The sequence below is a fragment of the Artemia sp. Qi Xiang Cuo genome, chromosome 5 (assembly GCF_049724085.1).
Source record: "Artemia sp. Qi Xiang Cuo chromosome 5, ASM4972408v1, whole genome shotgun sequence".
NCBI classification, from domain to species: domain Eukaryota; kingdom Metazoa; phylum Arthropoda; class Branchiopoda; order Anostraca; family Artemiidae; genus Artemia; species Artemia sp. Qi Xiang Cuo.
This window is the reverse complement of record NC_142798.1, coordinates 35,421,737-35,446,415: the sequence shown is the minus strand read 5'-3', so window position 1 is coordinate 35,446,415 and position 24,679 is coordinate 35,421,737. Positions and strand designations below refer to the sequence as shown.

Sequence of the window (24,679 nt, the reverse complement as noted above, 5' to 3'; positions counted from 1 at the left end):
ACTGCATAATATATCCAATTCACAAGAGATCCTAAGCTCAAACGACTGTCCGACTCTAGTATAGGCTCTATTTTGCTAAATAAACTCAATTATTCTAATGAGGTAATCATAGTCAAATACCAAAAGAGTGCAACATCCTCTTAAGACAAGACGATTAATTCATCACGGTTGGTTCATCATTCGGCTTATTAAGACCATTATAATTAGCCTTATAATTAGCCTTACTAAGGCCATTACACCTAAAGCCTTCTAGATACATCATGGTAGTACTAATTATTTAGGCACTATAATATTATAACTACAAAACACTCAGTGGCTACCACAATTTAGACACCAAAGTGTTGTTTGTACAAAAAATGTCTCGGGCAAAGCCTTTAGTCAGATTACATAAAGCAATTTACTCAGTTATTCCTGTAATATAACAGCAATTGATTAAAAATCCTCTTTCCATCAAGTCTTTTGCGTATTTAGGATGCAAATCAAGTGCCAGTGTAAGGAAATTCGTTTATAGGAAAAGTGTTGTTCAGAAGAAAGGAAACATGACTTTAGGAAATGAAGTTATGTTTTTGAAATTTCTTCCAAAAAGAAAACAACTAGCTAATCAATTTAAAATGAAAATGGGTGTGGTCAAACGTCTCTATGGTTTGCTGAAAGGATGAACATTTTCGTTAGAATAGTTTGCTATTCTAAGATAACAGGAGCATACTTATAAAACAAACAAAATCATAGTTTCAATTATCCTGCCTTTATCATGAAGAAAAATCTCAAAATGTGTGCTCTTACAGGGCATACTAAAAGCGAGAAACCCCCTCTCCTGCAACAGTTCATCAGGTCCGTCAGGATAATTTCGGTACAAGTAATATAAGTTTAGCCAATATCTGAATCTTTGAGCATAAAAAAAAACACCGTTCTAAATTCCGGGGAAATACTTTCTTCTTCCTAACTATTGTAAATATATTTCCGTGTAAACTCATACTGTAGTTCGTGATAACAAACTACAGTATGAGTCATGAGCTCATGATTAACGAGCTCATGACTCAGTACAGTTTGTTCGTGATACCTTATAATGTAACTCAGTAAAGTATGAGTTCGTGATTAACGAACTTGAGATTGAGATTCCGGAAAATGACGTCACTTATTTCTTAGCCAGTGCTTACATTCTAACATAAGCGTAAAATTCATCGAAAATCCAAGATTTAAGTATAAGAATTAAAAAAAAAGAGACACATGTATGTAAAAAACAATTTGCATGAATGATGAATTTTTAGACCGTGCTGAACATATTACAACACAGGGTTGAGAAAGGTCTGGTTACCTACCTTAAACTTCTGAGCGAGTTTCTTTTTAATTCTCTGTTGTCAAGGACAAAAACAAGTTTCATAGTACTTGTTATGAGGATGTCTACGAAACTTCTCGCTGGTCCAGCAACAGCTTACACTCCTATCACCAGTTCACTGAAACAAGTGTAAAACATCGTATTAACCTATCTAACCTTTTTGACTTTTATAAGATAAATTTTCCGTTTTTACTGCCCTATTTGAAGGTCTGTTCCTTATGTTCATGTGATGATCAACTTCTTATCATTTAAAGGCCTCAGCGAGGTGATACACACGTGCCCGGTTTCTTTTTCAACAAACTCTTGTCACTCAAATGGCTTGTTCAGTCCATCAGGAATCATAGAACATTGAAACCATCGCCAGTCCGGGATTTACGCAAAGGCCTACTAGGTCCGGGTCTAGGGGTGCACAATGATGAGGGACAAAAAAAAAACACTGAGCGATTTTTTTCTTAACAAAAACTGGATTGATGTGATTTATCGTCAAAGTGCCAAGTGCCCTTTGCTGCTGCGCTGCCTATTCATAGAAAAATTATTTTAAAACAACACAGGAATTCCGTAGCCACTTATAACTGTCAGATTTCTTCCAAGAATGGCAGCTGAGAGCTCGGTGTCACCTTTCTCTTGCATTACTTTTGCCTCCTCACTCATTAGTTATCTTCTGTTCAGGGCTTCTACTATCCCCGAATTTTCGGGGATTTCTCCGTAAATCTCTGTGTCTCCCCGAAAACAGATTCTTAATTTTAGGGGCGCCAAAACACTTAGGTCTAAGGGCGCCAAAGATTTAAGTCCGGCCTTGACCATCACCTGAGGGTGAAGAATAGGTTTTGTAAGAGGGAAGAACGACACAAAAATTGGTTCTACTGAATCCTTCCGTGGACAATCCTCCCCCGTGGAGAATTAACTCAGGACGATTCCCCATAAAATATTCCCATGAGGACCAATCCTCAAAAAATTCTCCCTATAGACGATTGCTCTCTGGAAAATTCACCCCACAAGTAAATTTTTCACGTTTTTTGGTATTGAGTGATGATGGCAGGGAAATTACCGGTAACTGTGGAAGGGGTCCACTATGATGGAAGTGCACACAGATACTGGCTTGAACTAAAAAGTAGGAGTAATCATTCTCGTGGATTTGGTCTGTCATTGACATTTATAGTATAAACACCAGTTCACTGCTTGGGATCGAGAATGCGTCCAGAAGCCGAACATCAGAAGGTTTTCCCGTCTGAAGTATCTTTAAGGGGCGTTTTTTTCTCCTTTTTTAATTTAATTAATTAAAAAAAAGCTTTTTGCACAAAATAAGTTTTTCAAAAAAAAGTAAAGAACTCCATTAAACCAAAAATGAACAAAAATAGAATCAAATAGTAGACAAAAAATACAACTACCACGAATCAGTATCAATAAATAAATGAAACCCAAAGCAAACGGAAATTAAAATAAATAACAGAGTCAAACTTAAAACGAGCAGAAATTAATATGAATAGGGTTCAACAATATACATATGCTGATATGTATTCCTTAAAATCTTAATTAATTTTTTGATTTCTTAAAGTTATAAAAGTGAAAACACTTAAAAGAATTTTTTTCAGTTGTGGTTATCTCAAAATTTTGACTGGACGTGTTTGGGGAAATAGTGGGCGTGACAGGCGGGGGGGGGGGGGTTGTTCCCCTTCAATCACTTTTGACTATTAAAAGAGCACTAGTTCTCTCAATTTCCAATCGAATGAGCCCTTTTTTAAGTTTCTAAAACACCGCTTTCGGTAAAAACCTCATATGCCCACAGGGTATAATTTACAACCCTTACCCTGAGGGCTGTGGGGGGTCGTCATCCTTAAAAACCTACTTGCTTTAACTCTCATCTACGTTGAAAAAATGGCTATATCAAAACTTTGATTGGATATGTTTGGGGTAATGGTGGGTGTGAGAGGGGGTATATTTGTCTTCCAATCACTTTCAACTATTAAAATGGACACTAGCCCTTTCAATTTCCAATCAACAAGCCTTTTTTGAAGTTTCTAAGACAACACTTTCTATAAAAACCGTATATTCCCCCAGAGCATAACAACCCATGCCCTGAGGGGTATGGGGGGGGGAGGTCATTATACTCAAAGACCTAATTTCCAAAACTTTCAGCTGCATTGAACAAAATGGATATATCAAAATTTTGATTGCATGTGTTTGGGGAAATGGTGGGCGTGAGAGGGGGGTTAGTTGCCCTCCAATCACATTCGAATATTAAAAAGGGCACTAGCCCTTTCAATGTCCAATTGAATGAGCCCCTTTTGAAGTTTCTAAGGCATCGCTTTCTTTAAAAAACTTATATGCCCCAAGACATAAGCCCCAAACCTTATATGCCCCAAGGCATGTGTATGGGGAAATGGTGGGCGTGAGGGGGGGGGGGGTTAGTTGCCCTCCAATCACTTTCAACTATTTAAAAGGGCAGAAGCTATTCCAATTTCTAATTGAATGAACCCTTTTTGAAATTTTTACGACAACTCTTTCTATAAAAACCTTATGTGCTCCATGGCATAACTTATAAACTTCGCCCTGACGGCTGTGGGGGGTTTGTCATTCTCAATGATCTAATTTCCAGACCTTTCACATACGTTGAAAAAAATGGCTATCTCAGAATTTTGATTGGATGTGTTTTTGGATGGGATTGAGAGGGTGGTTAGTTACATTCCAATCACTTTCGACTATTAAAAAGAGCACTAGCCCTTTGAATTTCCAAATGAACGAACCCTTTTTTAAGCTTCTACGACAACGCTTTTAATAAAAACCTTATATGCCCCCAGGGCATAAATTACAACCCTTGCCCTGAGTACTTTGGGGGGAGTGTGTCAAACACATAATTTCTAGATCTTTCAGGTACAATGAACAAAATGACTATCTCAAAATTTTGATTGTATGTGTTTGGGGAAATGGTTGGCGTGGAAGGGGTGTTAGTTGCCTTCCAATCACTTTTGACTATTAAAATGGGCACAAGCCACTCAAATTTCCAATCGAATGAGCCCTTTTTGAAGTTTCTACGACAACTCCTTCGACACGAAGTGCCCTGGTCTAAGACCAACCCAATAAAAGTAAATAATACGTTGTGCCAATATCGTTCTTAACTTAGGCAGAGCTATTGCGCTGCCTATGATTTAAATAAGACGGAGTCAAAGTCCAAGTCAAACCCAAATAAATTTAAAACGGACAGACTCCTTATCAAACAGTTCGTGGTAGCGAACTGTAAGTAAGGAGTGACACGGCTCAATAGTAACAGAAAATATAGAAATTAAGATTTTGATATCAATGAATATATCAAAAGACTCAGCGTAGTATGCTTAATCCAAATATATAAGATTTATTAAGTTTAGTTTTGCCTTTAAATGGCTACAAGCTTGACACAATTTGTCTCATTTTCGGGAAAGGAAGGAAACATCCCCTAAGGGTAAAAAAATTTATTTCCTATATGAAGGGGTTGTCGCCGTCTTCAATTCCATGCTCTGTACGCTATAAGTCTGAGTGTTTGTCCCAATTTATTAAGAACAACTCCTGAAACACAAGGGCTGTTTAATTAGAATTGGAAGCTTTTTTTAATTGCTAAAAACTTTAGCGTGAAGAGCAAGGTATTCAGAAAGAGGGCAACCCCTTCGTATACGGAATAATTCATCTTTGTTTTGAGCTTTAATTTTGATCCTTAATTTCAGTTGAAAAACTTGCTTTTTTATTTCATTATTTAAATAGCTAAAACCTATTTGATTTTTCTAAATAAAAAAAAACAAATTTTTAGCTCTTGATCTTTTTTTAACCTTTTCCAACGTGGCGGGCTTTCGGTTGGTCGTCGATGACTCAGGCAAAATGTCTAAGGTTTTCTGAAACGCTTTCCTTATAACCCTTGCCAGAACCCTAGTTGTGTAGCGTAGAAGACGCAAAATATGTACAATGTTCTTTTAACCACAGGTAATGCAGATCGGAATAGCCTAACAAACCAACTTCTAAGACCACAGCCCAGCATGGACATGAACCCTTTGTAATAGTCCATCCCAAGACCCAGTTGTCTGGGTTCTTGTAAATGAAATATAGCAATCAATATCAGGACAAACGAATTTAAGTTTTCTACTAGCTATCTTGAACAGCTCGAGAACGCTTACAGCTAAACATTTTTGGTCCCTTAAAAGTGATTTGAGGTTAAGCTGTTATAATAATGACAACGAGGTTACGCTTTATATCGGCGAGGCTAGACAGATGTAATGTTTTTGCTTCTGGGGTTGATATTGGAGAAATGAAGAGTATTGGTACTCTTCACCTTTTCTTAATTTTTGGAATAAAAAGCACATCTCTTTGAAAAGAGTCCCAACTTGTTGGTGTTTCATCACCTGGTCAATTTAAAATAGGCTGATGTATTTCTCAAATGATTAATCAAATATCTCCAATTTAATTTTTTGGGCTGTATAATGTTTTCTATCTAGCATAGGCTGATGACCTTATTTTTGTTGGCAGAAGTAAAAATACCTTTCCAAATTTGTGAATTATATTTTTGAAGAAATTTTTCAGATTGTTGTTCTTTGTTTCAATGACAATAAGTACAAGTCCTCTACTTTCAGCTCTTCAGCTCTTTCACTTTCACTTCTGGCCTCTAAATCATTTTATGTCCCCTTTCTTTCATCATTTGAGTGGTTGAGTATCAATATTACTGGCAATTTTGATTTTTCTATCCTCGGCTGATTACTGGTTCCAGAATAAAGGTTCAGATTGGCTACTTGAAAATTTTCGAAAACAGAGGTAAATATAATTGTAAGGCCTTGTGCAAATTATTTTCAACTTTTTGTGATAATTCGTTTCTAATCTCTTATGGATTATGTTTAAAAAAAAATAATAATAATAATGAACCTTCCTTGGGTATTCAGTTTTCCCGTATTCTAAATTTTTAATGTCAAAATTGTTAGTGAGTAGGCCTAATATTTTAGTAAAGCTACTGTGTTAAGCAGAAAGCTTTCGGATATCATAAATTACAAACTGCTCCACTGTCATGAAAGTTTTTAGTTTTTATAATTAATCCTTTTGTTTTTTTTCTTTTCCCTATTTGTTTTCTCCCCATTTCAAAATATAGTTGATTAGACTATATATAGCAAACCAGCACTGGGGAAAATTCGTGTTGTTTTTGGAAACATCTATAACCGGCCGCTTCATGTTTTCAGGTAACGTTTGAAGGTCATTGGTCCCGTCAGACCCATCCCAAGGACTACCCGAATAACGAATGGCTTACACATTTCAGTGATATTATTGGAGCGTCACACTCAACAGATTTCAGGGTTTGGGAATATGGAGGAATTGCATCAGACGGTCTTCGTCAAGTTGCCGAATGGGGCTCTACACGCCAACTAGAAGGAGAGCTAAAATCTCAAGTAAGTAGAGAAGATAAAGTCCCTTTTCGTTAAATCGATCGCGAAATTGAAAACCTCTTTGTTTATTTTGCAAAATTGAATTTTAAGTTATGTTTTGCTCCTTGCTTAGAATCGAAAGCGTCTACTATGAAATTCTTAGTTACAATCGAAAGATAAAAAATTGTTTGATAAGCATAAATTTTCATTTGCAATGAAAAGAATAAATCCAACGAAATGTCTGCACGCAGGAACTGATTGAATGAAAAACTTATTCTAATCTGAACGCTGTAGCTGTGCCATCTTGGTTAAAACAAGGTCACAGAACGTTTTCTTTCTATTTCTGAATTAATTTTAAAAAGTAAAGTTTTTCCGAGGGAAGTAAAGAGCAAAGTTGAAACTTAAAACGGACAAAGATTCACAGCCTATCTAGTATATATTAATAAAACTAGTAAAAATAAAGTAACTCATTATGTTTTCCTATGTTTCTAGGATTATAGGAAACTAGCGTTTTACTGAAAACACAAAAGCCAAGTATAAAAAAAGGAATATTGATTTGGGAGTCAAAAGTAAGTATGTAGTCTGACAACAGCAAAACTAATCAGCAGCAAATCTTCATAGTCTTACACCAGTTGTGACAGCAGTAACTTTCAGTACCCAATTAAAATTAAATTAAAAACATAAGCGTAAAATTAAATATTCCTTAATGACCGCAAAGACATTGAACAGGTAAATAAGCTTACCGAATTTATTGAATTTAGATAAGTCTATACCTTACTAAACCTTGTTAGATATAGGTTCATGCAAGAATTTTAGAGTTTCTGAGGCACGCGAAGAATTTCAATCTGTACGATTGGATCCTCCTTATTAAGGCCCTTGAATCCAGTCCCTCTTCAACCCACTAGTTGCCCCATTTCCTCTCCTTCCAACCACCCAGTCCTTTTCAGTTCGCTATATTTGTTGTTTGGCAATTATTGTGTTTGATATTGCGAGTTGATTAAAAAGTTACATTAGGGATCAAGACGCCGTTTATTTTCGTCTTTATTTTAGAAATTGCAATTCTACTATTTAACTGAGATAATCCCTGTTTAGCCGGAAAATAAACGATTCCAGATTCACAGCAGTCACTTAAGAGTAGGAATGATAGTTCGCGTGTAGGCCGTCGATCTTGGAAATCTACCCACTAGTAGTTTCTACAGAAAGATCTGGATCCAAAGAAAGAGTCTTTCAGATAAATAACCAAACACGTTTGGAAAGTAGATATAATCTGGAAGAGGGACGGGAAGGACCACACCGGGTACGGGAGAAGTCAGGTGGTATTAAAGCTGTTATCCGATTAATTGTGCTTCGGAAGGGCTTGGAGGCAAATCCTATCATCTTATTGGGACAGTTTTGCCTCTTAGGGTGGCAGGAATAAGTTCTTCAGGAAACCGCATATGTTAGTCAGAACCCTCTGCTCACAATTAGTTGTGCCCGTTCTTGGCCAGTCGTTATCTTTCCAAGGCCTAACCTTTCCCAACTATAAATCCTGGGGGAAACTCTTCATCGTTACCAGTTAGTGCCTATTTCCTCCCACCTTTACCCTGTAGTTACATAATTCTCATTCTGAATTGCTACCGAGAATTGTTCCACATTTGTCTTTCATTAGGGTTGGAACCCAAAAGAAGTTACTTCATGCTCCACACGCAACTGTACCCCGTGTCCCTTTGCCCTAGTTATTCCTGGGAGACATAGTTCTGGTTATCGATGCCACTTTTAAACTACACCACAGGTTGAGCTTAGCTTTGACCCTGACTTTGAGTTCTTTCCACCGATGGAGGCTAAGAGGCTAGTGGAGATGATTCATCAAGATACCTGGTACCGTTTCATGCAACAGAGTCTCATTCTCTGTTACTCACGTACGCAAATTCAAGAGCACGAGAAACGTTTTTATTAAAGTAAACTTACGAGTGTAGTTATTCTACTAATAAATTACTAAGGAGCCAATCAAATTTCCAGTATAAGTATTCCGTCTTGAATGGCAGGCAATACCCAACCGTCCATTCACCGTATTGCAGCTTGATAATTTTTCGTTTATTCTTGTGGATATATCTCTTCGAGACCTAGGTTCTTAATGATGATTATCTGTCCCTATTATTTGAATGGACAATACTGGAAACACTTTTGACGGTAACCGATGTAGTTGGTTAGAAACCCACGCTCTGTAAGTCTATTAGTGAAATGATGCTGATCCTGATGAGATGCCACTGACGCAGATGAGTAGTCCGGTCCGGGCTCGCCAGGTTTCTGAGGCTTATCACTAGTTTCTCAGGTTCATGGCTTTTGATGGGTCAATTTAAACTCGAAAAATTTTACATATGTAGAGTTGCAACAATAGTAGTTATCTAAGTACCATTTCTATCGCGCCCCTAGGAATCTCCATGTTATTCTAGCACTGCTCTACACCTTTTCAAAGAGAGTGAGTATCCTGTCACATGGCCTTCCATTTCGATGGATGCCCTAGGAAAACATTTATATGGATGCTCTACACCTTTTTAAAGAGAGTGAGTATACTCTCACATGGCCTTACATTTCGATGGATGCCATAGGAAAACATTTATATGGATGCTCTACACCTTTTCAAAGAGAGTGAGTATCCTCTCTCATGGCCTTACATTTCTATGGATGCCCTAGGTAAACATTTCTAGCACTGCTCTACACCTTTTCAAAGAGAGTGAGTATCCTCTCACATGGCCTTACATTTCTATAGAAGCTATACGAATTACCATACTATTCTATGTTCATTCCATTGTTATTCTATGGGACCTCTAAACGTGATTAAACACGTCATGAAACTACGTGCTATTTGCTTATGTCCCCGTTGGTACCATTACAAACGAGTGGGGATTCCCCGCCTGTTCCTAAACATTGCAAAAAAGATAACAGTATGAACGGGGATTCCCCCGCACAATTTTGTTTCAACTCCCAGTTTTGCAACCAGAGTGTTTTTTTTCGATCCGAGACCTGTTTTTTAGGCAGCCAATCAGATACAACCGTGATATTTAATCCTCTCTCTCTCTCTCTCAGACAATTTTTTATTTTTGCTATCTCATTTTCATTGTGGTAGTGAGACCATCAAAACACGGCAAAATGTTCCATATATGTCCGCTATGTATGTACACACTGGGCAGCTGGTCATCTTGTGAGACATCATTGCAGAATGATTGATGAGTATGATGAAAAGTGTAGATTATGCAACCCATGTAAATTGCATAAAGGATATGCTGTACAAATTAAAGGTTTTAATTCCTGTCATGAAGAGGTGTGTGACTCTCTTCCTAGAGGCCACCTATGTTCCAATAGCCATTATGATAAATGTAATCAGTGGGAGAATACATATCCCGGTATGATTGGAAAGAATCCTAAGCGTGATTTTTGTTTATTGCTAAGAGATTGGTATCGTCGTGGTTTTAGATTGTTCTGGGAGGAGGAAACGGGTCAACGATTCAACTGCTGGAACAACAAAAGAATTTGGTTTCTATGTCATCGTTGTGAAGACAATGACTACTAGGATGATAAGATCACTTACGTTCTCTGTACAGTTATGGACTGAGTTTTAACGCTAGAGGAAACTATATATGACATAATTTCAAATAAGCGAATTGGAGCATGTGAATTACATGATCAGAGTGCGAGTAGCATCAGGGGCTTTGCAAAGAGAATAGCCAAGAGTAGTGCCAAACTCTATCGTTGAAAATGTGACTCTGAAATTGCAGTACATCAGGATCAGTACACTGTGAATTCAGATAATCTACCTGCACTAGTTGTTGTCGACAAATACCAATACCTAGTAGAAGATGAAATCTAAAGAGTAGAAAAGTCGTTTTATCATGTATATAAATTTTTATTAATAAACAATTTAACATACATTTTGGGAACATTTTATTCGTAGGGCACTAAAATCAATATTAAACACGCTTGTAAGTACATTTTCCACTAGAAAGTCGTTCAATCGAGGTAAGTCAACGTAGATGTCGAGAAACTGCTTGTAGGTGTAGCCACGACATCTGAACATGAAAATAGTAGTGCATGAAAGCCACGTGTCTTAGTCGTTAAATCGTGTACTTTTCGTTGATTTGGAAGAATAATTGTTCCGCTACTTTCAATGAATCTGCTGATGTATGGTGTGTGGAATTTGTACGAAAGGTCAGAAAGATCAAAAAATTAAATATTCGTCACGGTTTGAAAGATATATAGCCAATGGCCGGTCTTCAAAGTCAATGGACTGCTATTAACAATAATTAGGGTATTGTTAACACTTGGAATTTTTTCAATGAAGTCCGAAAGTATGCAATAGGACTTGTACTGGGACATGTATGGATCCATACTAAATACGTTGATTATTTGGTTTCCGTTCATGGTGCTAGGTCTAGTAGAACACTACCGTCGGGTGTGATTTCCCAATAGGTTTCAAATTGACTCAGTGATATTAGCGTGATACTCTCAGTCAAAGCATCAGCAAATGTACACTCTAAACGTACATTCCCTGTTCGTACTATGCTCATATCCTGAGTCCAAAACAATTATCCCATGATTTTTCGAAAACATTGAATCGGTTATTCCATTTTCAAATAGTTGAGAGTCATGATCTAGGGATTGCATGGTCAACTCGTAGAGTTCTATAGGATTTTTTGTCAAATGATAGAGTGTACAGTGGAATACCATTCACTTTGCACACAAGGCTAGATAGACCGAAAAAATTAAAATCATGGGAGGAGTCAGTCCAGGATCCAACAGCACTGCCACTCTTCACAAAGGCCAAAGCCAATTTTGATGGGATTTCTCCATTGATAAAAGATGAATCGCTATAGCTACGAGAGCCGGTGGCAATGTGACGTTGATTGGTGATCGCATGGGGGACAAGAAGTTTAATGTTGTTGCCATTGGCTCTTAGCTTTTCCACTGCCAATGCAACAGAGCTCGTAACCTGTTGTTTTCGGACGTGGAGAATTGCCGATGTGATAATGTCATTTGCATCGGTTGTTGCAGGAAGTGTTTTTCTCAAAATGAACTTCGATGGTGCCATCAGTAACTTTATGTCAATCTTGACATTGGGGGGTAGCCATTGGGATATATTGAATATCTCATGATTTAATTTTCCAACCAGATGATACTCTTGGGTCACTGCAGTAGTCAACTCACCGTCAGTATCAACACCTGATCAATATTCATAGCCCAATGATTGTCCTCTCAACTCCTTGTATGCCTTTGGTGTCATCATCATAAATTGTATGTAGCTTGCATAGTTTGATAAATTATTGCTAGTGCTCACCAATGTTCCATTAATAAATACATTAATTTGTTTAATAGGTTGTGTAGAATACAGTTTTCATAGGAGAGCCCGTTGGCAGCAGTTGGAGTTGTGTTATCTGACTTTTTCTTCATTGCAACATTTAAATCCATAAATGTTGATAACAAATCAATGAAATAGTCTTCATTGGAAAATAATTGAAAGTGTATATTTTCCGAGAGGGGTTGTTGGGGATGAAATTGTTTAAAGTAGCCGTACTTGACACTGACATCAACATTTTCAGCATTGAATAGATTCAATGAGGAACTAATTGATGGATATGAGTCCCTGTGGGGGAGATAAGTAATCTTAAGAGAAGAAATCCTTCGTTGATCTACCAATCTTTTTCTTCTTCTGCTTATTGGTCTTCCTTGTTTTCTTCCTCAAAGTCCTTGTTGATGTCCTTCGCTTCCCGCCTGGGTGGAGACCGATGAGTGAATGACGCACACGCATCCTTTTCAATCCCTCCCCATTTTGCCGAGATTTTAGTTGCTCACCAACGGCTCTTGCTGAAGATCTATTATTTTCCTTAACACTCTCCTTGAAATTCCTGCCCGACCCCCAGTCCTGTAGTGTGGAGGCTGCAAAATTTGATGCAGCAGGTACAACATATTTTCTGGCAAGGGGTAGTGCAGAACGAAATAGCCTAGCAAACCAGCTACCAAGACCATAGCCAGACAGTGTAGTACGACCCTTGTAGTAGTTCAATCCATTGCCTATTTGACGTGGACTCAAAGCACTAAAATAACAATCAATATTTGGACAAAAAAATAAAATTCTCCTGTTGTTCATTTTAGATGATTGTGGTGTCCCTAAAATTGGGTTAAAAATGACACATAATCAGTACTGAACATTATGCAATTGCTAAAGGATCGCCCAATTCAGTTTTTAGTGTTTACTGGCAGAGTTACTAATACAAAGTATTTGCAGGAACATACTAAAGATGCTCTACATTATAGTGATGAACAAGTTCATGGGTTGTTTTTCGTTCAAGAACACGTAGGAGGGGGACATTTGAATTACCGACTCTTGATGTTTCCATAAATGATGCATATAGAAATATGCAAGAGTCCGAGGCAAAACCAGGTGGATAATCAGCAAAAATAACTTGATTCATCCCTTAATCAGCGCCAGCATATTTCCCATTGATCATATTCTGTTTAAAGCCAAGAACGTCTCTCAGATTATCATTGAGAACAATTATTTCGGTGTCAACAGGTGAGGTAATGTAAATCCTATAATGTTCCAATGAATAATTAAAATGGAATGTACCATAGCCACGACATGAGACTTTTCTATTGATTGTACGACACAAATCTGTCCTTGAATCATGTTCAATATATTTCCATTTGATAGGTTTATATTCGCTAGATTTATGTGTTTCAACCCATTCATAGTTAACAAAGAGTGAGCAGTCAAATTGTATTATTCGTATATCGTAAACGCGATCCTTTCTCAGGATGTCATAGGTATTTTTGAAAATACAGTCGACAAGAGCCACTTCATACGCACCGTCAAATTTGATGGTGGGGGAGAGTTTTGTCCAAAAATCACTTGTCGTATTCAAGTCGTTGTAGAGAGGATTGGAAATATTGGACATAAAAGTTACATAGAAATCATTGGGCATTGTCAATATCTTCAACACCGATCCAAGAATCAAAAATCAGATATGTATCCTGGCCACCGAACAAGTAACTGTTTCTTACCCCTGTTAGTACGGGTCTTTAATATATTTTTAATTTGATGGATTTCACTATTATTTTTAACTTTTTGTAGTTTAGAGTTATAAAAGCCACCGAGAATCTCTTCATCTTTGGTATCGTGCAAACGATAAGTTATGGGTTTAGTGTCTAGGATTTTTGCCACTTTAAAAAGTTCGGTGGACCACAAGTAATTCCCCTTTTCAAAAACATCAGTTGTCCTATTAATTCGAACAGTATCACCAGCATTGAATTTATTTTTCTTCTTGACAATCGTTTCATTGGAATACTGTTTAAAAAAGATGTCAATTTTATCATGATCAGAATGATGAACTTCCGTTGGGGTTGAGTTGGACAATGATCGATGAGGTCGTTCAATATAGATCAACATTATTGAACCTAAATCATGAATAAGAGTCAGTGTATAGTTCAATGTACAATGTCTTGAAATAAAAATTCAAATAATTTTTATCAATTGTTCGACTAATGCAGCTTTTATAGAGCTATGAACATGATAGAGCAGTGTAATATATTTCACTAGTACTTTTGCAACATGGAGATTAACCAATTCACTGACACGATCCGAATGAATTTTTTTTATACGAATCCTGTTCGAGAATACTTTCAATGGCCTGAGCAACTTCAACGCCTCTCTTTGATCGCAATGGAATTGCATATGCATAGCGACTAAAAACACTGATTGCAAGTAGAATGTACTTCTACGGTGTATTGTGACGTCTTTAACCTCATCTAGAGTTAGGAGATCTGCTTGCATTATATGCAATGGGAAAAAGGCTTTAGTTTTTCGATATTGATTGGCACGAAGTCTATGATTTCTATGCAGAGTCTAACTTGATTCATTTTGTAGATAGTCATTTACAATTTTATTGTGAACACCAGTGACCTTGGAAAGAGTGGTGGGGGAACTTAAACTCCCCACTTCACCAATATTTTTATAAGCACCTTTCAGAACTTCAACCATTTTGAACGTAAACACGTTGTGTAATGTCCACTACCCTTTTGTATACTGGCGGTTGGTGGTGGTGGTGGTGGTGACGTTGACTTGATACGTCTTCGCTTTTGTCTAGCTATCAGTGGTGTGCTAGTATTTTCCGAAATTGATTTAAAATCTTCTTCTTCTTCATGTTCATATTTTAATGGTGTTGAGAATGATGCATGTTCATTTAATTTTTTTAGAATTTGTCTATTGCAAATAAGACTTTTGGGGAAGTTTAATGTATTTAGAAAGTTATATAGATGAGCGTCAAATAATAATAGTCCTTTACGATTTGTGACCATGTCAAAGGTTAAAGCAAGTAGATTATAGCTCTTGCCATGAATTATAATCCTTTTCCCATTGCTCTCAACTTGAATATGATCATGAACACTTTCCATGAGAGAGGTTAGGAGTCGTGTAATTTGTTCGCGCTATGAGAGAGGCAATAGATTTATAATTTTCATTACAACTGAATCCAATTCCTTCTTCTTTAATTGTGTTACAGCAGACTCTTGAGGAGATGATTCTTTTTTTTGATCAGCAGCAGCAGTGGCCTGCACACGATAGGGCTTGTGTTTGTCCACTCGGCGAAGTGCATCTTGAAGTAAAAGCAGTTTTTTATCATCCTCAATATTCTTGTTGCCAAGGAATTTACTCAGATTGTTCTCAAAGTGTTCCACAGGTGAGAGAGAGACTTCTATTGGAGTCAATTTATAGGGTTTTGCCATTCTCTAGAGAAAACTGTTTACAAGTCCTGCAATTATCGGAAGTAAAAGTGTGATAAAGCTACCGCGCGCCTGAAGAAGTCGTTTCTTTTTAAAATTCTTTCCTTTCTTTTTAGAGGCCAATGTACGTACAATGGAACGATGTTGCTATGCGTGTTGCTTAACTACTTCCGGCAGTTGAACAATACCCTCGATCAAATTTAAACAAAGTTCAGATATTAGATTAATGATATGATTGTCAATACCATGTTTGAGTATGGCTTTCCTAAGCGAGGGTTTTGAAGTACTTAGAACTGAAAACAGATGTATATTTTCATGTAGTTTCTTCAGTGTCATGATATCGACTAATAGGTCTTTTTAGTGTTCACGGGGAGATATACTGTAATTTCATTGTCGAAAATATCTGTGACTACACGCAGATCCTCGGGTTTATTTTAATTAAGATCCAATAGGATGTAGCCGTAGGGTTTATTAGTTGCCTGAATGTATGCTGAGAGCAAAAATTTAGGGGCACCTGAATATATCTTTTTATTAAGGGTTATTAAGAAGCTGGATTCACGGAAAACCCTGTAGATGATACAATAGGTGAAATTCAAAGCAATTATTTGCACACATTTGCTCTGATGAAGAAACAGTCTAGAACGAGAGTAATAATAATATGCTCGTGATTAGAGCGAATGTTGAACAATTTCAGCATTTCCTGGGACCATTGTTCAATATATTCAGCCAGATCGTCAATGATCAGCCAAGAGTTTGGTTCAATAATGCTGAAAACATCAAGTCCCTGTATGAATTGTATCTGCACCAATCCCATGGTGGTGGCAGCACTTGCTTTTATTTTATCGTATGACTCCTGCCAAATACTGTAACAATAGTAGATTTTTTTCAGCTTTTCCACAAACATTTTATCGCAATTTTTAATTATTTTAGTTAAGAGTGTTTTTTTGCCTGACATTGACGGCCCACACAGAAACGATCTGAATGGTGTTTTAAATTGATACATGTTCCCTTCAATAGTCACCTGAACAACTAACTGTAGACCATAGTTGTCTAATGACTAAATAATTTCCCTACTACTACTACTCTGTTCAAGAATAATAATAATTACTACATTGAATAAGAAAAAAATACTACATTGAAAAAAAAAGCACATTAAACTTGAAAAAAAAATACAACATTTACATAGGCACAGAGAGAAAAAAAAACACTTAAATAAATACACTTTTTTTTGTTTATTTATTTATATAAAAAATACAACATTTATTAGAATAAAGCCCTTAAAATAATATCACTTTTTTAATTTGAATGCAACATTTACAAAAGCACAAAAAAAAATCTGCTCTAAGTCCAAAAAAAAAGATAACTTTGGTTGTGGCTGGCGGTGCGCCCCCCGCTGGCGGCCGCCCCCCCTGGTCGCGAGGCCCCCTCCCCCCAAAGGCCGCGAGACACCCCCAAAGGTCTTAAGAAAAAAAATTACTGGACTTTATTCAAACCGCGACTTTCCCTATGGATAACACATTCGGCCCGGTCTGAAGTTAAATACTGCCCAAGGAAAAAGGTAGTCGCATCGTTTTGTCAAAAGTTGACTTTGCCGGAGACGGTACTCATGGCAACTCTTTGTAAATTTACATTACATTTCCTGTAGCTGAGAGAACGAATTGCCAGTACTTTGGCTCGTGGAATTGTATTTTAAACAATACAATTCCTATAGATGTCCATGTCGAAATTCTTATCCACATAGTGCGTGGGCACTTCTTTTCAACGTCTTTTTAGTTTCTCGCCATGTTTCTTTATATAATTAACTTTAAGATATATAAAGCTCCCACGGAAAATGTTGTTAAGTACCGGTTCTGATTTAAGAAATAAAGCATTATGGGATACCCACCAGGTCACTCTCTCCGAGGATATCACAGTTCAGTTGGAGTAGTACGAAAGTGAGCTTATAATTTCGCAGTACGCAAAATTTACAATTAAGGTTGAGTTTTTCGCTTTTAACAATAGAGAATCCGCGTCCTCGTAACAGACCTCTACTTGCCCCTTTTACGGACACAATACCCTAGCCGAATTGTAGTAGAATTCCAAAATAAGCTTTTTAGAGATCTCCAAAATCGCACTGCCTGCAGCAATATTTTTATTTAATACAATGTTTCATTTTTTCCTATTCAATAGCACAACGTCTGGGGTATTTATTGCGATGAAAGCGTAGTTCAGATTGGTAATAATTCTAGAAAATTGTTTGGTACTGGTCATGATGTAACAATGCTTTCTATTGCAAACACTATCATACATTTTGCTGAGAGCCAAATTCAAAATGAGTTTCTAAATTTCTTTTTCGGCTTTCGTGTGCGCTTCAGAACGTTTCTAGACAAAAGTGTCAACAAAAGTTTTTAGATATGGTTTATGGCTAAACTGGAGCGCTCTGTGAACCTTTGTGACGTTGAAACCGTTGTTGCACATCAATTTTAAGGTCACATGATGTACAACAATATTTTTTTTCGGAAGCAGGTCAGCAATAAGTTTTGCTTTGATGGTGACCAATGCAATCCGTCTTCCTCGACTGAACCCCTATTGCGTGGGCTCAATGACTCCCTAGTCACAGGTCCATTGATGCAAGGGAAAACAAAATCCTTTACTGAATCGTGAATCTCAACTGGTATCTCCCAAACAATTTTAAAAAACCATCCAACCGGTCCATTCTCCTCAACACTGTCAATGTTGGGGAAATGGGGAGCTTGAGGGTCATTGAGCCAGTTATAGTCACCGCAAGGTAGCGCATAATGGGACATGGCCGAGGGGTCGAGAGAATTCATATCAAGGAAAACTGTATCCGATTTTGTCCCCGTCTTCTCTCCAGTTGGATCAGTTTCCAAGATACGATCCCCGTGAAAAACAAATCCACCCCTCATTGACCTTTCGATGAACAGGTGCTGATCAATATCAGTGATTAGCCTGATTTTTTCTCAACTAATTCTTAGGATGAGGTCCATCACCAGATGAGGAAATTAAAAGTAATAACCCAAATCAAGATTAAATTCCTCTTAGATTTTGTCCGTATTTTTACACATAATGTCTAAAAAAGTTAACACATCACTCGACAAATACAGCTTGCAGTAGTCAAACCCGTTTTTACACCCTCCCTCTACCCACACTTTCTTAGCAAAACTGAATTCATCGGGGGTGCACCTACGATCGTGAAGACTATCGTAAAACGATTCAATCGAAGGAATAGTTTCCTCGGTGAATCTCGACATGGAACAATAATAGTCATAAGGATATATGCCCTTGACCGTCAACAAATCATATAAATCATTTGGAAATTGTTGCTTGAGAAGAGGGAAAACATTGCAGCCGTCATCGTTTTTCTGCACCTGAATTAATTCGCTCAATGATTTGGGGGAAAAACTGTAGGAATCTAAAAACGAATTTTATTCGTGTACTCAACGTCATCTTCAACGAATTTCCACATAAATTCCAAAACAAGCAACTTTTCCGATGATTTAGGAATGATTTTGTAGGAAAAGCTGTCTATCACCCATGCATTATCCACTGTTCCATTTCTTTGAAGATGTGCCATTGCTGGTAGCACATACTTCAGATCGTAGTTAGAGTTATGTATAAAAACCGGAAGAAAGAGCTGCTGTTTAATTTTTAAATTACATGAATCGTGAGCCCACCCCTGAAAGTTACTTTTTCCCGTTGAATTGGGACCAATAAGGTGATTATGATCCTGGACAGCATCTTTTTGAGTAACTGCATCCCTACCAACTCAAAACATCTATCCAATTTCTGACCTCAGATGCCCTTTATCTGTCAAAGATATTGGATATTTAATGTTACGAAATTATAATATTGTAGTATGTTCTTTATCTATCAAGGATACCAATAACTTTTCCATACTACCCTCCTCATCCATAGCCAAAAAAAAACTCTTCCAACTGCATTTAATTGTTGGAATCGCGACGGGTATGCGCGTAAAAACACGCAACCAGTTTGTCTTCCTTGGCTATATCTTGCCTTGATGGGTGTGATCCTTAAACCAGTCTTGATTCGCTATCTAAAGATACTTTATCTATCTAGAGCAGAGAATATTGGAATATTATCAATTGTAAATTCTCTTTGACTCCTGCTGGCTTTTCAATTCGTTGATTCCCATAAACTGTACAATTCCTCATATTGTCTGAGAAAGTTCATTAAGATGTGAAGGAGGAAAGGCACATGGGGCAATAAAGACGTTCCCCTCTCTGAACGCCTTGAGCTAGGAGTCGACTTATTGCTGTAACGGGGAAAAAATGACCATAGGAATTTACATCATTGGGAGGCTCTTAAATAACCCAAACCCAATTTTTAACATTATCCACCATCGGTGTCCTCACTGAACACAAAACCCCTTTTTTATTTGGCTTCTTTCCCCCATCTACAAATTCCGTGTCATACTGGAGAACAACCACCCCCAACCCAAGATTTTCATTTGCTTTTTCGAATATGGTTATTTCTTTCAAGGACACCGGATACTTCCCCTCTAAACAATCAAAATTTATTTTAGGGAAATTTTCTCCACCGTCACGATCAAGGCTGTCGAGATTTTTCATTGCTGAATTTTTTTTAATGTTTTATGGGCTGCTGCTAAAAATGCATATTTAAAGCATTGCAGCCCCGTGTCAAAATAGAAACTTTGAACTGCTTTGGCCCTCAACAAATCTGGATTGCATTTTATTTTTTTTACCCCGCCTTGCCCTTAAAATAAAGTTTTTTTTAAATCTACTGAGATTCAGATCCATGTGTTCAATGTATAAAATGGTGGACCCACTTCCCCTTTCGTTAAACGTGTCCAAAGTAAATATTAATTTATTTACCCAGTTGAAAAAGTTATTCTCAAATTCGTTTAGACCAGGGTAAAAAGTCTGGTTGCCAGTTGAAAAATGAAAATAAAAAATTCCCCCAGATGTTTCCTTTTGTAAATAAACTTTTTGATTTACCGATGCTTTAATCCCCCCTTGACCCTCCCATTTCTGAATCTGAATCTCAATTCTATGTGAAATAAGCATTATTTCATAAAGTTAAAAAATCATGTTCATTTTTTTTTCCATATCACCCATAAAACTCAATTACTCCTAGAATTATTTAAACTCAATACTTTTTGCTTATACAATTATTCAAATAACAGATGCATAATAAATTACAAATTTTGTTAGTAACACATACACAAACACACACACACACATGTACACACACTCACACATGAGCACACTCACACATGCGCACACACTCACAAATGCACACACACTCACACATGCGCACACACTCACACTTACACCCACATACACACACACACACACACACGCACACACACTTTTATAGTTTTGAAAAAATGGCGAAAATGCTAATTAATTAAACTATAGAAAAAAAGGTTTTATTTTATATTTGAAATAGCGATTAGTTTATAAAGTTAAAAAAAAAAAAACATGTTCATTTTTTCACCCCATCCTCAAAACTCAATTCCTCCTAGAATTATTTAAACTAAACACTTGCCTCCGCCCCCCTTCAACAAAAAGTTCAGAAAGACGCCAAAGAGTGCTTTCTTTGCTAATAAAAAAAATTCATTATATTCAGCTATCTCTAAGGGGAGCAGAGAAATTTAAAAAAATGGTTGGGGGCGGGGGGATTAACATTTTAATATCTCTGACATATACTTTTACGGTGTTGAAAAAAACAGCGAAAAGGTTAATTCATTAACCTATAGAAAAAAAAGTTTTATTTTCTATGTGAAATAACCATTATTTTATAAAGTTAAAAAAAACATATTCATTTTTTTTTACCCCATCCTCAAAACTCAATTCCTCCTAGAATTATTTAGACTAAATACTTGCCTCCACCCCCCTCCCACAGAAAGGTCACAAAGACGCAAAAGAGTGCTTTCTTTCCTAATAAAAAAAATGCATTATATTCAGCTATCTCTGAGGGGGGCAGAGAAATTTAAAACAATGGTTGGGAGGGAAGGGGGATTAACATTTTAATATCTCTGACATACACTTTTACGATGTTGAAAAATGTTGAAAAGGCTAATTCATTAACCTATAGAAAAAAGGTTTTATTTTCTATGTGAAATAACGCTTATTTTTTAAAGTTAAAAAAAAACATGTTAATTTTTTCACCCCATTCTCAAAACTCAATTCCTCCTAGAATTATTTAAACGAAATACTGGCCTCCCCCCCCTCCCTCCCTCAGAAATTTAAGAAAGATGCAAAATAGTGCTTTCTTTACTAATAAAAAAAATTCATTATATTCAGCTATCTCTGAGGGGACCAGAGAAATTTAAAACCATGGTCAGGGGGCGGGGAGATTAACATTTTAATATCTCTGACATACACTTTTACGGTGTTGAAAAATGGTGAAAAGAAAATACTTAAAAAACAAACAAAAAAAAGTTGGATAGAATTAGGTAGAAGGTCTCTCTCAAACCCCGTAAAGCTCTTTTAAAAGATACAAGAATTACTTATTTAACACAAAAATTTCGTTTTTAACGGATACCAAGTAAAGAAAAACCGTGTTAGAACTGATTCATTGCCCTCTTCCCTGTCATATATTTTTATAAAAGCCTCTTAATCATCTGTGAAATCCATTTGCTTTCATCAAATACAATTGAAAAATATCCGTCTAATTTGGCCAAAAAACAAACTCTTTTGTCAATGAGTCTTGGATCGCACATTTCCATCTTTTTTGTTTTCTTAATCCCGATAAGACGCATGCCAAATGTTGTTTTGAAATCATCCACTCTTTGGTAACATTTTAAACACAGGTTGTTTTTATTTAGAGCGGAAAAAGACAGTACATTTTAAACGCACGATTGGAAAAGGATATTTTTGAACGAAAAAGAACTAAAACTACAGAATTATGCTCCTAACAGAGCAATGGAAAAGGGAGTTTTTTGTTTTACATAATAGAAAAAAGCGTTCTTTGCCTTTTCTATTGAGTATACGCATCATATTTTAGAGTTTTGTGTTGTTGGAGGGGGAGGGGGGCTAAGTCCCCCTGAAATTTGAATTTAATAGTAAAACGATTTTTTTTTTGAAATAAAGAATGAAAGTGTACTCACATTGAAAATAGAAATATCCATTGTTTCAGAGTTAATAAAATCCAGTGTACTATGCTCAATATGCTAAAACATAATGAAAATTAAATTCCAATGCATGAACATTTTATACGTGGTTTCAATGATGAATTGTTAAGCAGTTCTCTGATTGGCTGCCTAATAAACAGGTGTCAGCTCGAAAAAAAAACCCACTCTGGTTGAAAAAAAACTTGGAGTTGAAAAAAATTTGTTCGGGGAATCCCCCGTTCATACTGTTATCTTTTTTGCAATGTTTAGAAACAGGCGGGGAATCCCCACTCGTTTGGAATGGTACCAACGGGACATAAGCAAATAGCACATAGTTTCATAACGTGTTTAATCACGTGTAGAGGTCCCATAGAATAACAATGGAAGGAACATAGAATAGCATGGTAATTCGTATAGCTTCTATAGAAGTGTAAGGCCATGTGAGAGGATACTCACTCTCTTTGAAAAGGTGTAGAGCAGTGCTAGAATAACATGGAGATTCCTAGGGGCGCGATAGAAATGGTACTTAGATAACTACTAACAATATGCCACTTTTTGTTTTATGCATTTTTTCACCGTTTGAGAGAATTTTGGTCACTATTTGAACGAGTTACCCCATACATATCGTACAGCTCCTTACCATAAACTGTTGACCGTTACCACGAACTGTTTGATTCGCTCTTTACCTTTAACGGAAAAAATATTTATCATTAATTTTGTATAAATAGGCGAACTCTTATGCAAATATTTTTCGTATGTATTGTATTTCTATGTAAATAAAAATATTTTAACTTGGTTTCATATGTTACTTTTTCTTTAAAAACCGTCTTTTTGTTTTGGGTTTAAACGAAAGTCAATTTCAATCTTTGATTTTAAAAAGACAAACTGAAAAAAAAAGTTTTTTAAAAACTACCAAAAAAAATTGAATCGATTATATTTTATAAACTATAATTACAAACAGTTGCAAATCGTGTTCTTTGTTTTATAAATAAAATAATTAAACGTTATATTGTTTTTAGCAGAGTGACCATATCCGAACCATAATCAAGTCCAGAGGTCTTTGGTATCCCAATGTAAATGGAAAAACATCTGCAGTATTCCGAGTTGACAGGAAGCATCATTTAATGTCGCTAGTGTCCATGCTTGGTAAGACCACTTACTTTGTTGTTTCTTCCTTGAATTCCCTTTGTTCAGTGTTAAAATACCAAGGGCATCAAGATAAAAGCATTTTTGCCCCTGGATCCATCTTAGATCTATCCATTCCTTATAACCACAGTTTTCAGGAAATATTTTTCTTTTGGTCGCTTCAAAATTATGAAACTTTTAGTAGAAAGGCCTCAATAGGTCCCACGAGAACACCGTGCTGCCACCTACAACTTTTTTACATAATTTATGCATGTTTTTATGTCTGTTGGTTTTCTCAGTGAGAATGGAAAAACAGTATTTTTCTCACTTAAAAAAACAGGAATTTTCTCACTTTGATGGATGTTTTCTTGGACGGTTATGTGTGTTGGTCAATTTATTTGATGTTTTTCATGGATGTCAACAGTAATTTATGTCTGTTTTATGGTTTTTGTCAGTGAGAATGAAAAAACAGGAACTTTCTCACTTTTATGGATGTCAACAGCAATTTATGCCTAGGCCTCATGAGCTCGTGACAGGACCACGTGGTTTATGGTTTTTGTCAGTGAGAATGAAAAAACAGGAACTTTCTCACTTTGATGGATGTTTTATGGTTCATTGTCTGTGAGAATGGAAAAACAGGAATTTTCTCACTTTGATGGATGTTTCAAGGTCGATTTATTTGCTGTTGTTTGTCAAGGTGTAATGACATTGGGGTGATTTACATAATCGGTGGGGGAATTATTGGTTCACGAATGGGGAATTAAGAAACGAACATGGCTTCTTTGATCTTTAGGCTAACCTAACCAGAGAACTTGATTTACATAATCGGCGGGGAAATTATTGATTCACGAAGGGGGAATTAAGAAACAAACATGGCTTCTTTGATCTTTAGACTAACCTAACCTGAGAAATTGATTTACATAATCGCTAGGGGAATATATTGATTCACGAAGGGGAATTAAGAAACAAACATGGCTTCTTTGATCTTTAGGCTAACCTCAC

The 24,679-nt window shown here is 36.6% G+C and overlaps 1 protein-coding gene across 2 annotated transcripts in view; it reads left to right on the top strand.

Annotated features, from left to right (window-relative positions):
* The window catches only part of LOC148952085 (spondin-1-like), a 185,168-nt gene that overhangs the window by 108,173 nt on the left and 52,316 nt on the right, over positions 1-24,679 (top strand). Inside the window, exons 5-6 of one of the 2 annotated variants that reach the window (XM_089089526.1) lie at positions 6,523-6,729; positions 23,575-23,698. In XM_089089526.1, the coding sequence (XP_088945652.1) occupies positions 6,523-6,729; positions 23,575-23,698 (331 nt within the window). Of the gene's footprint in view, positions 1-6,522; positions 6,730-23,571; positions 23,699-24,679 lie in introns of both variants that reach the window. The other variant, XM_089089525.1, reaches the window with a different exon arrangement.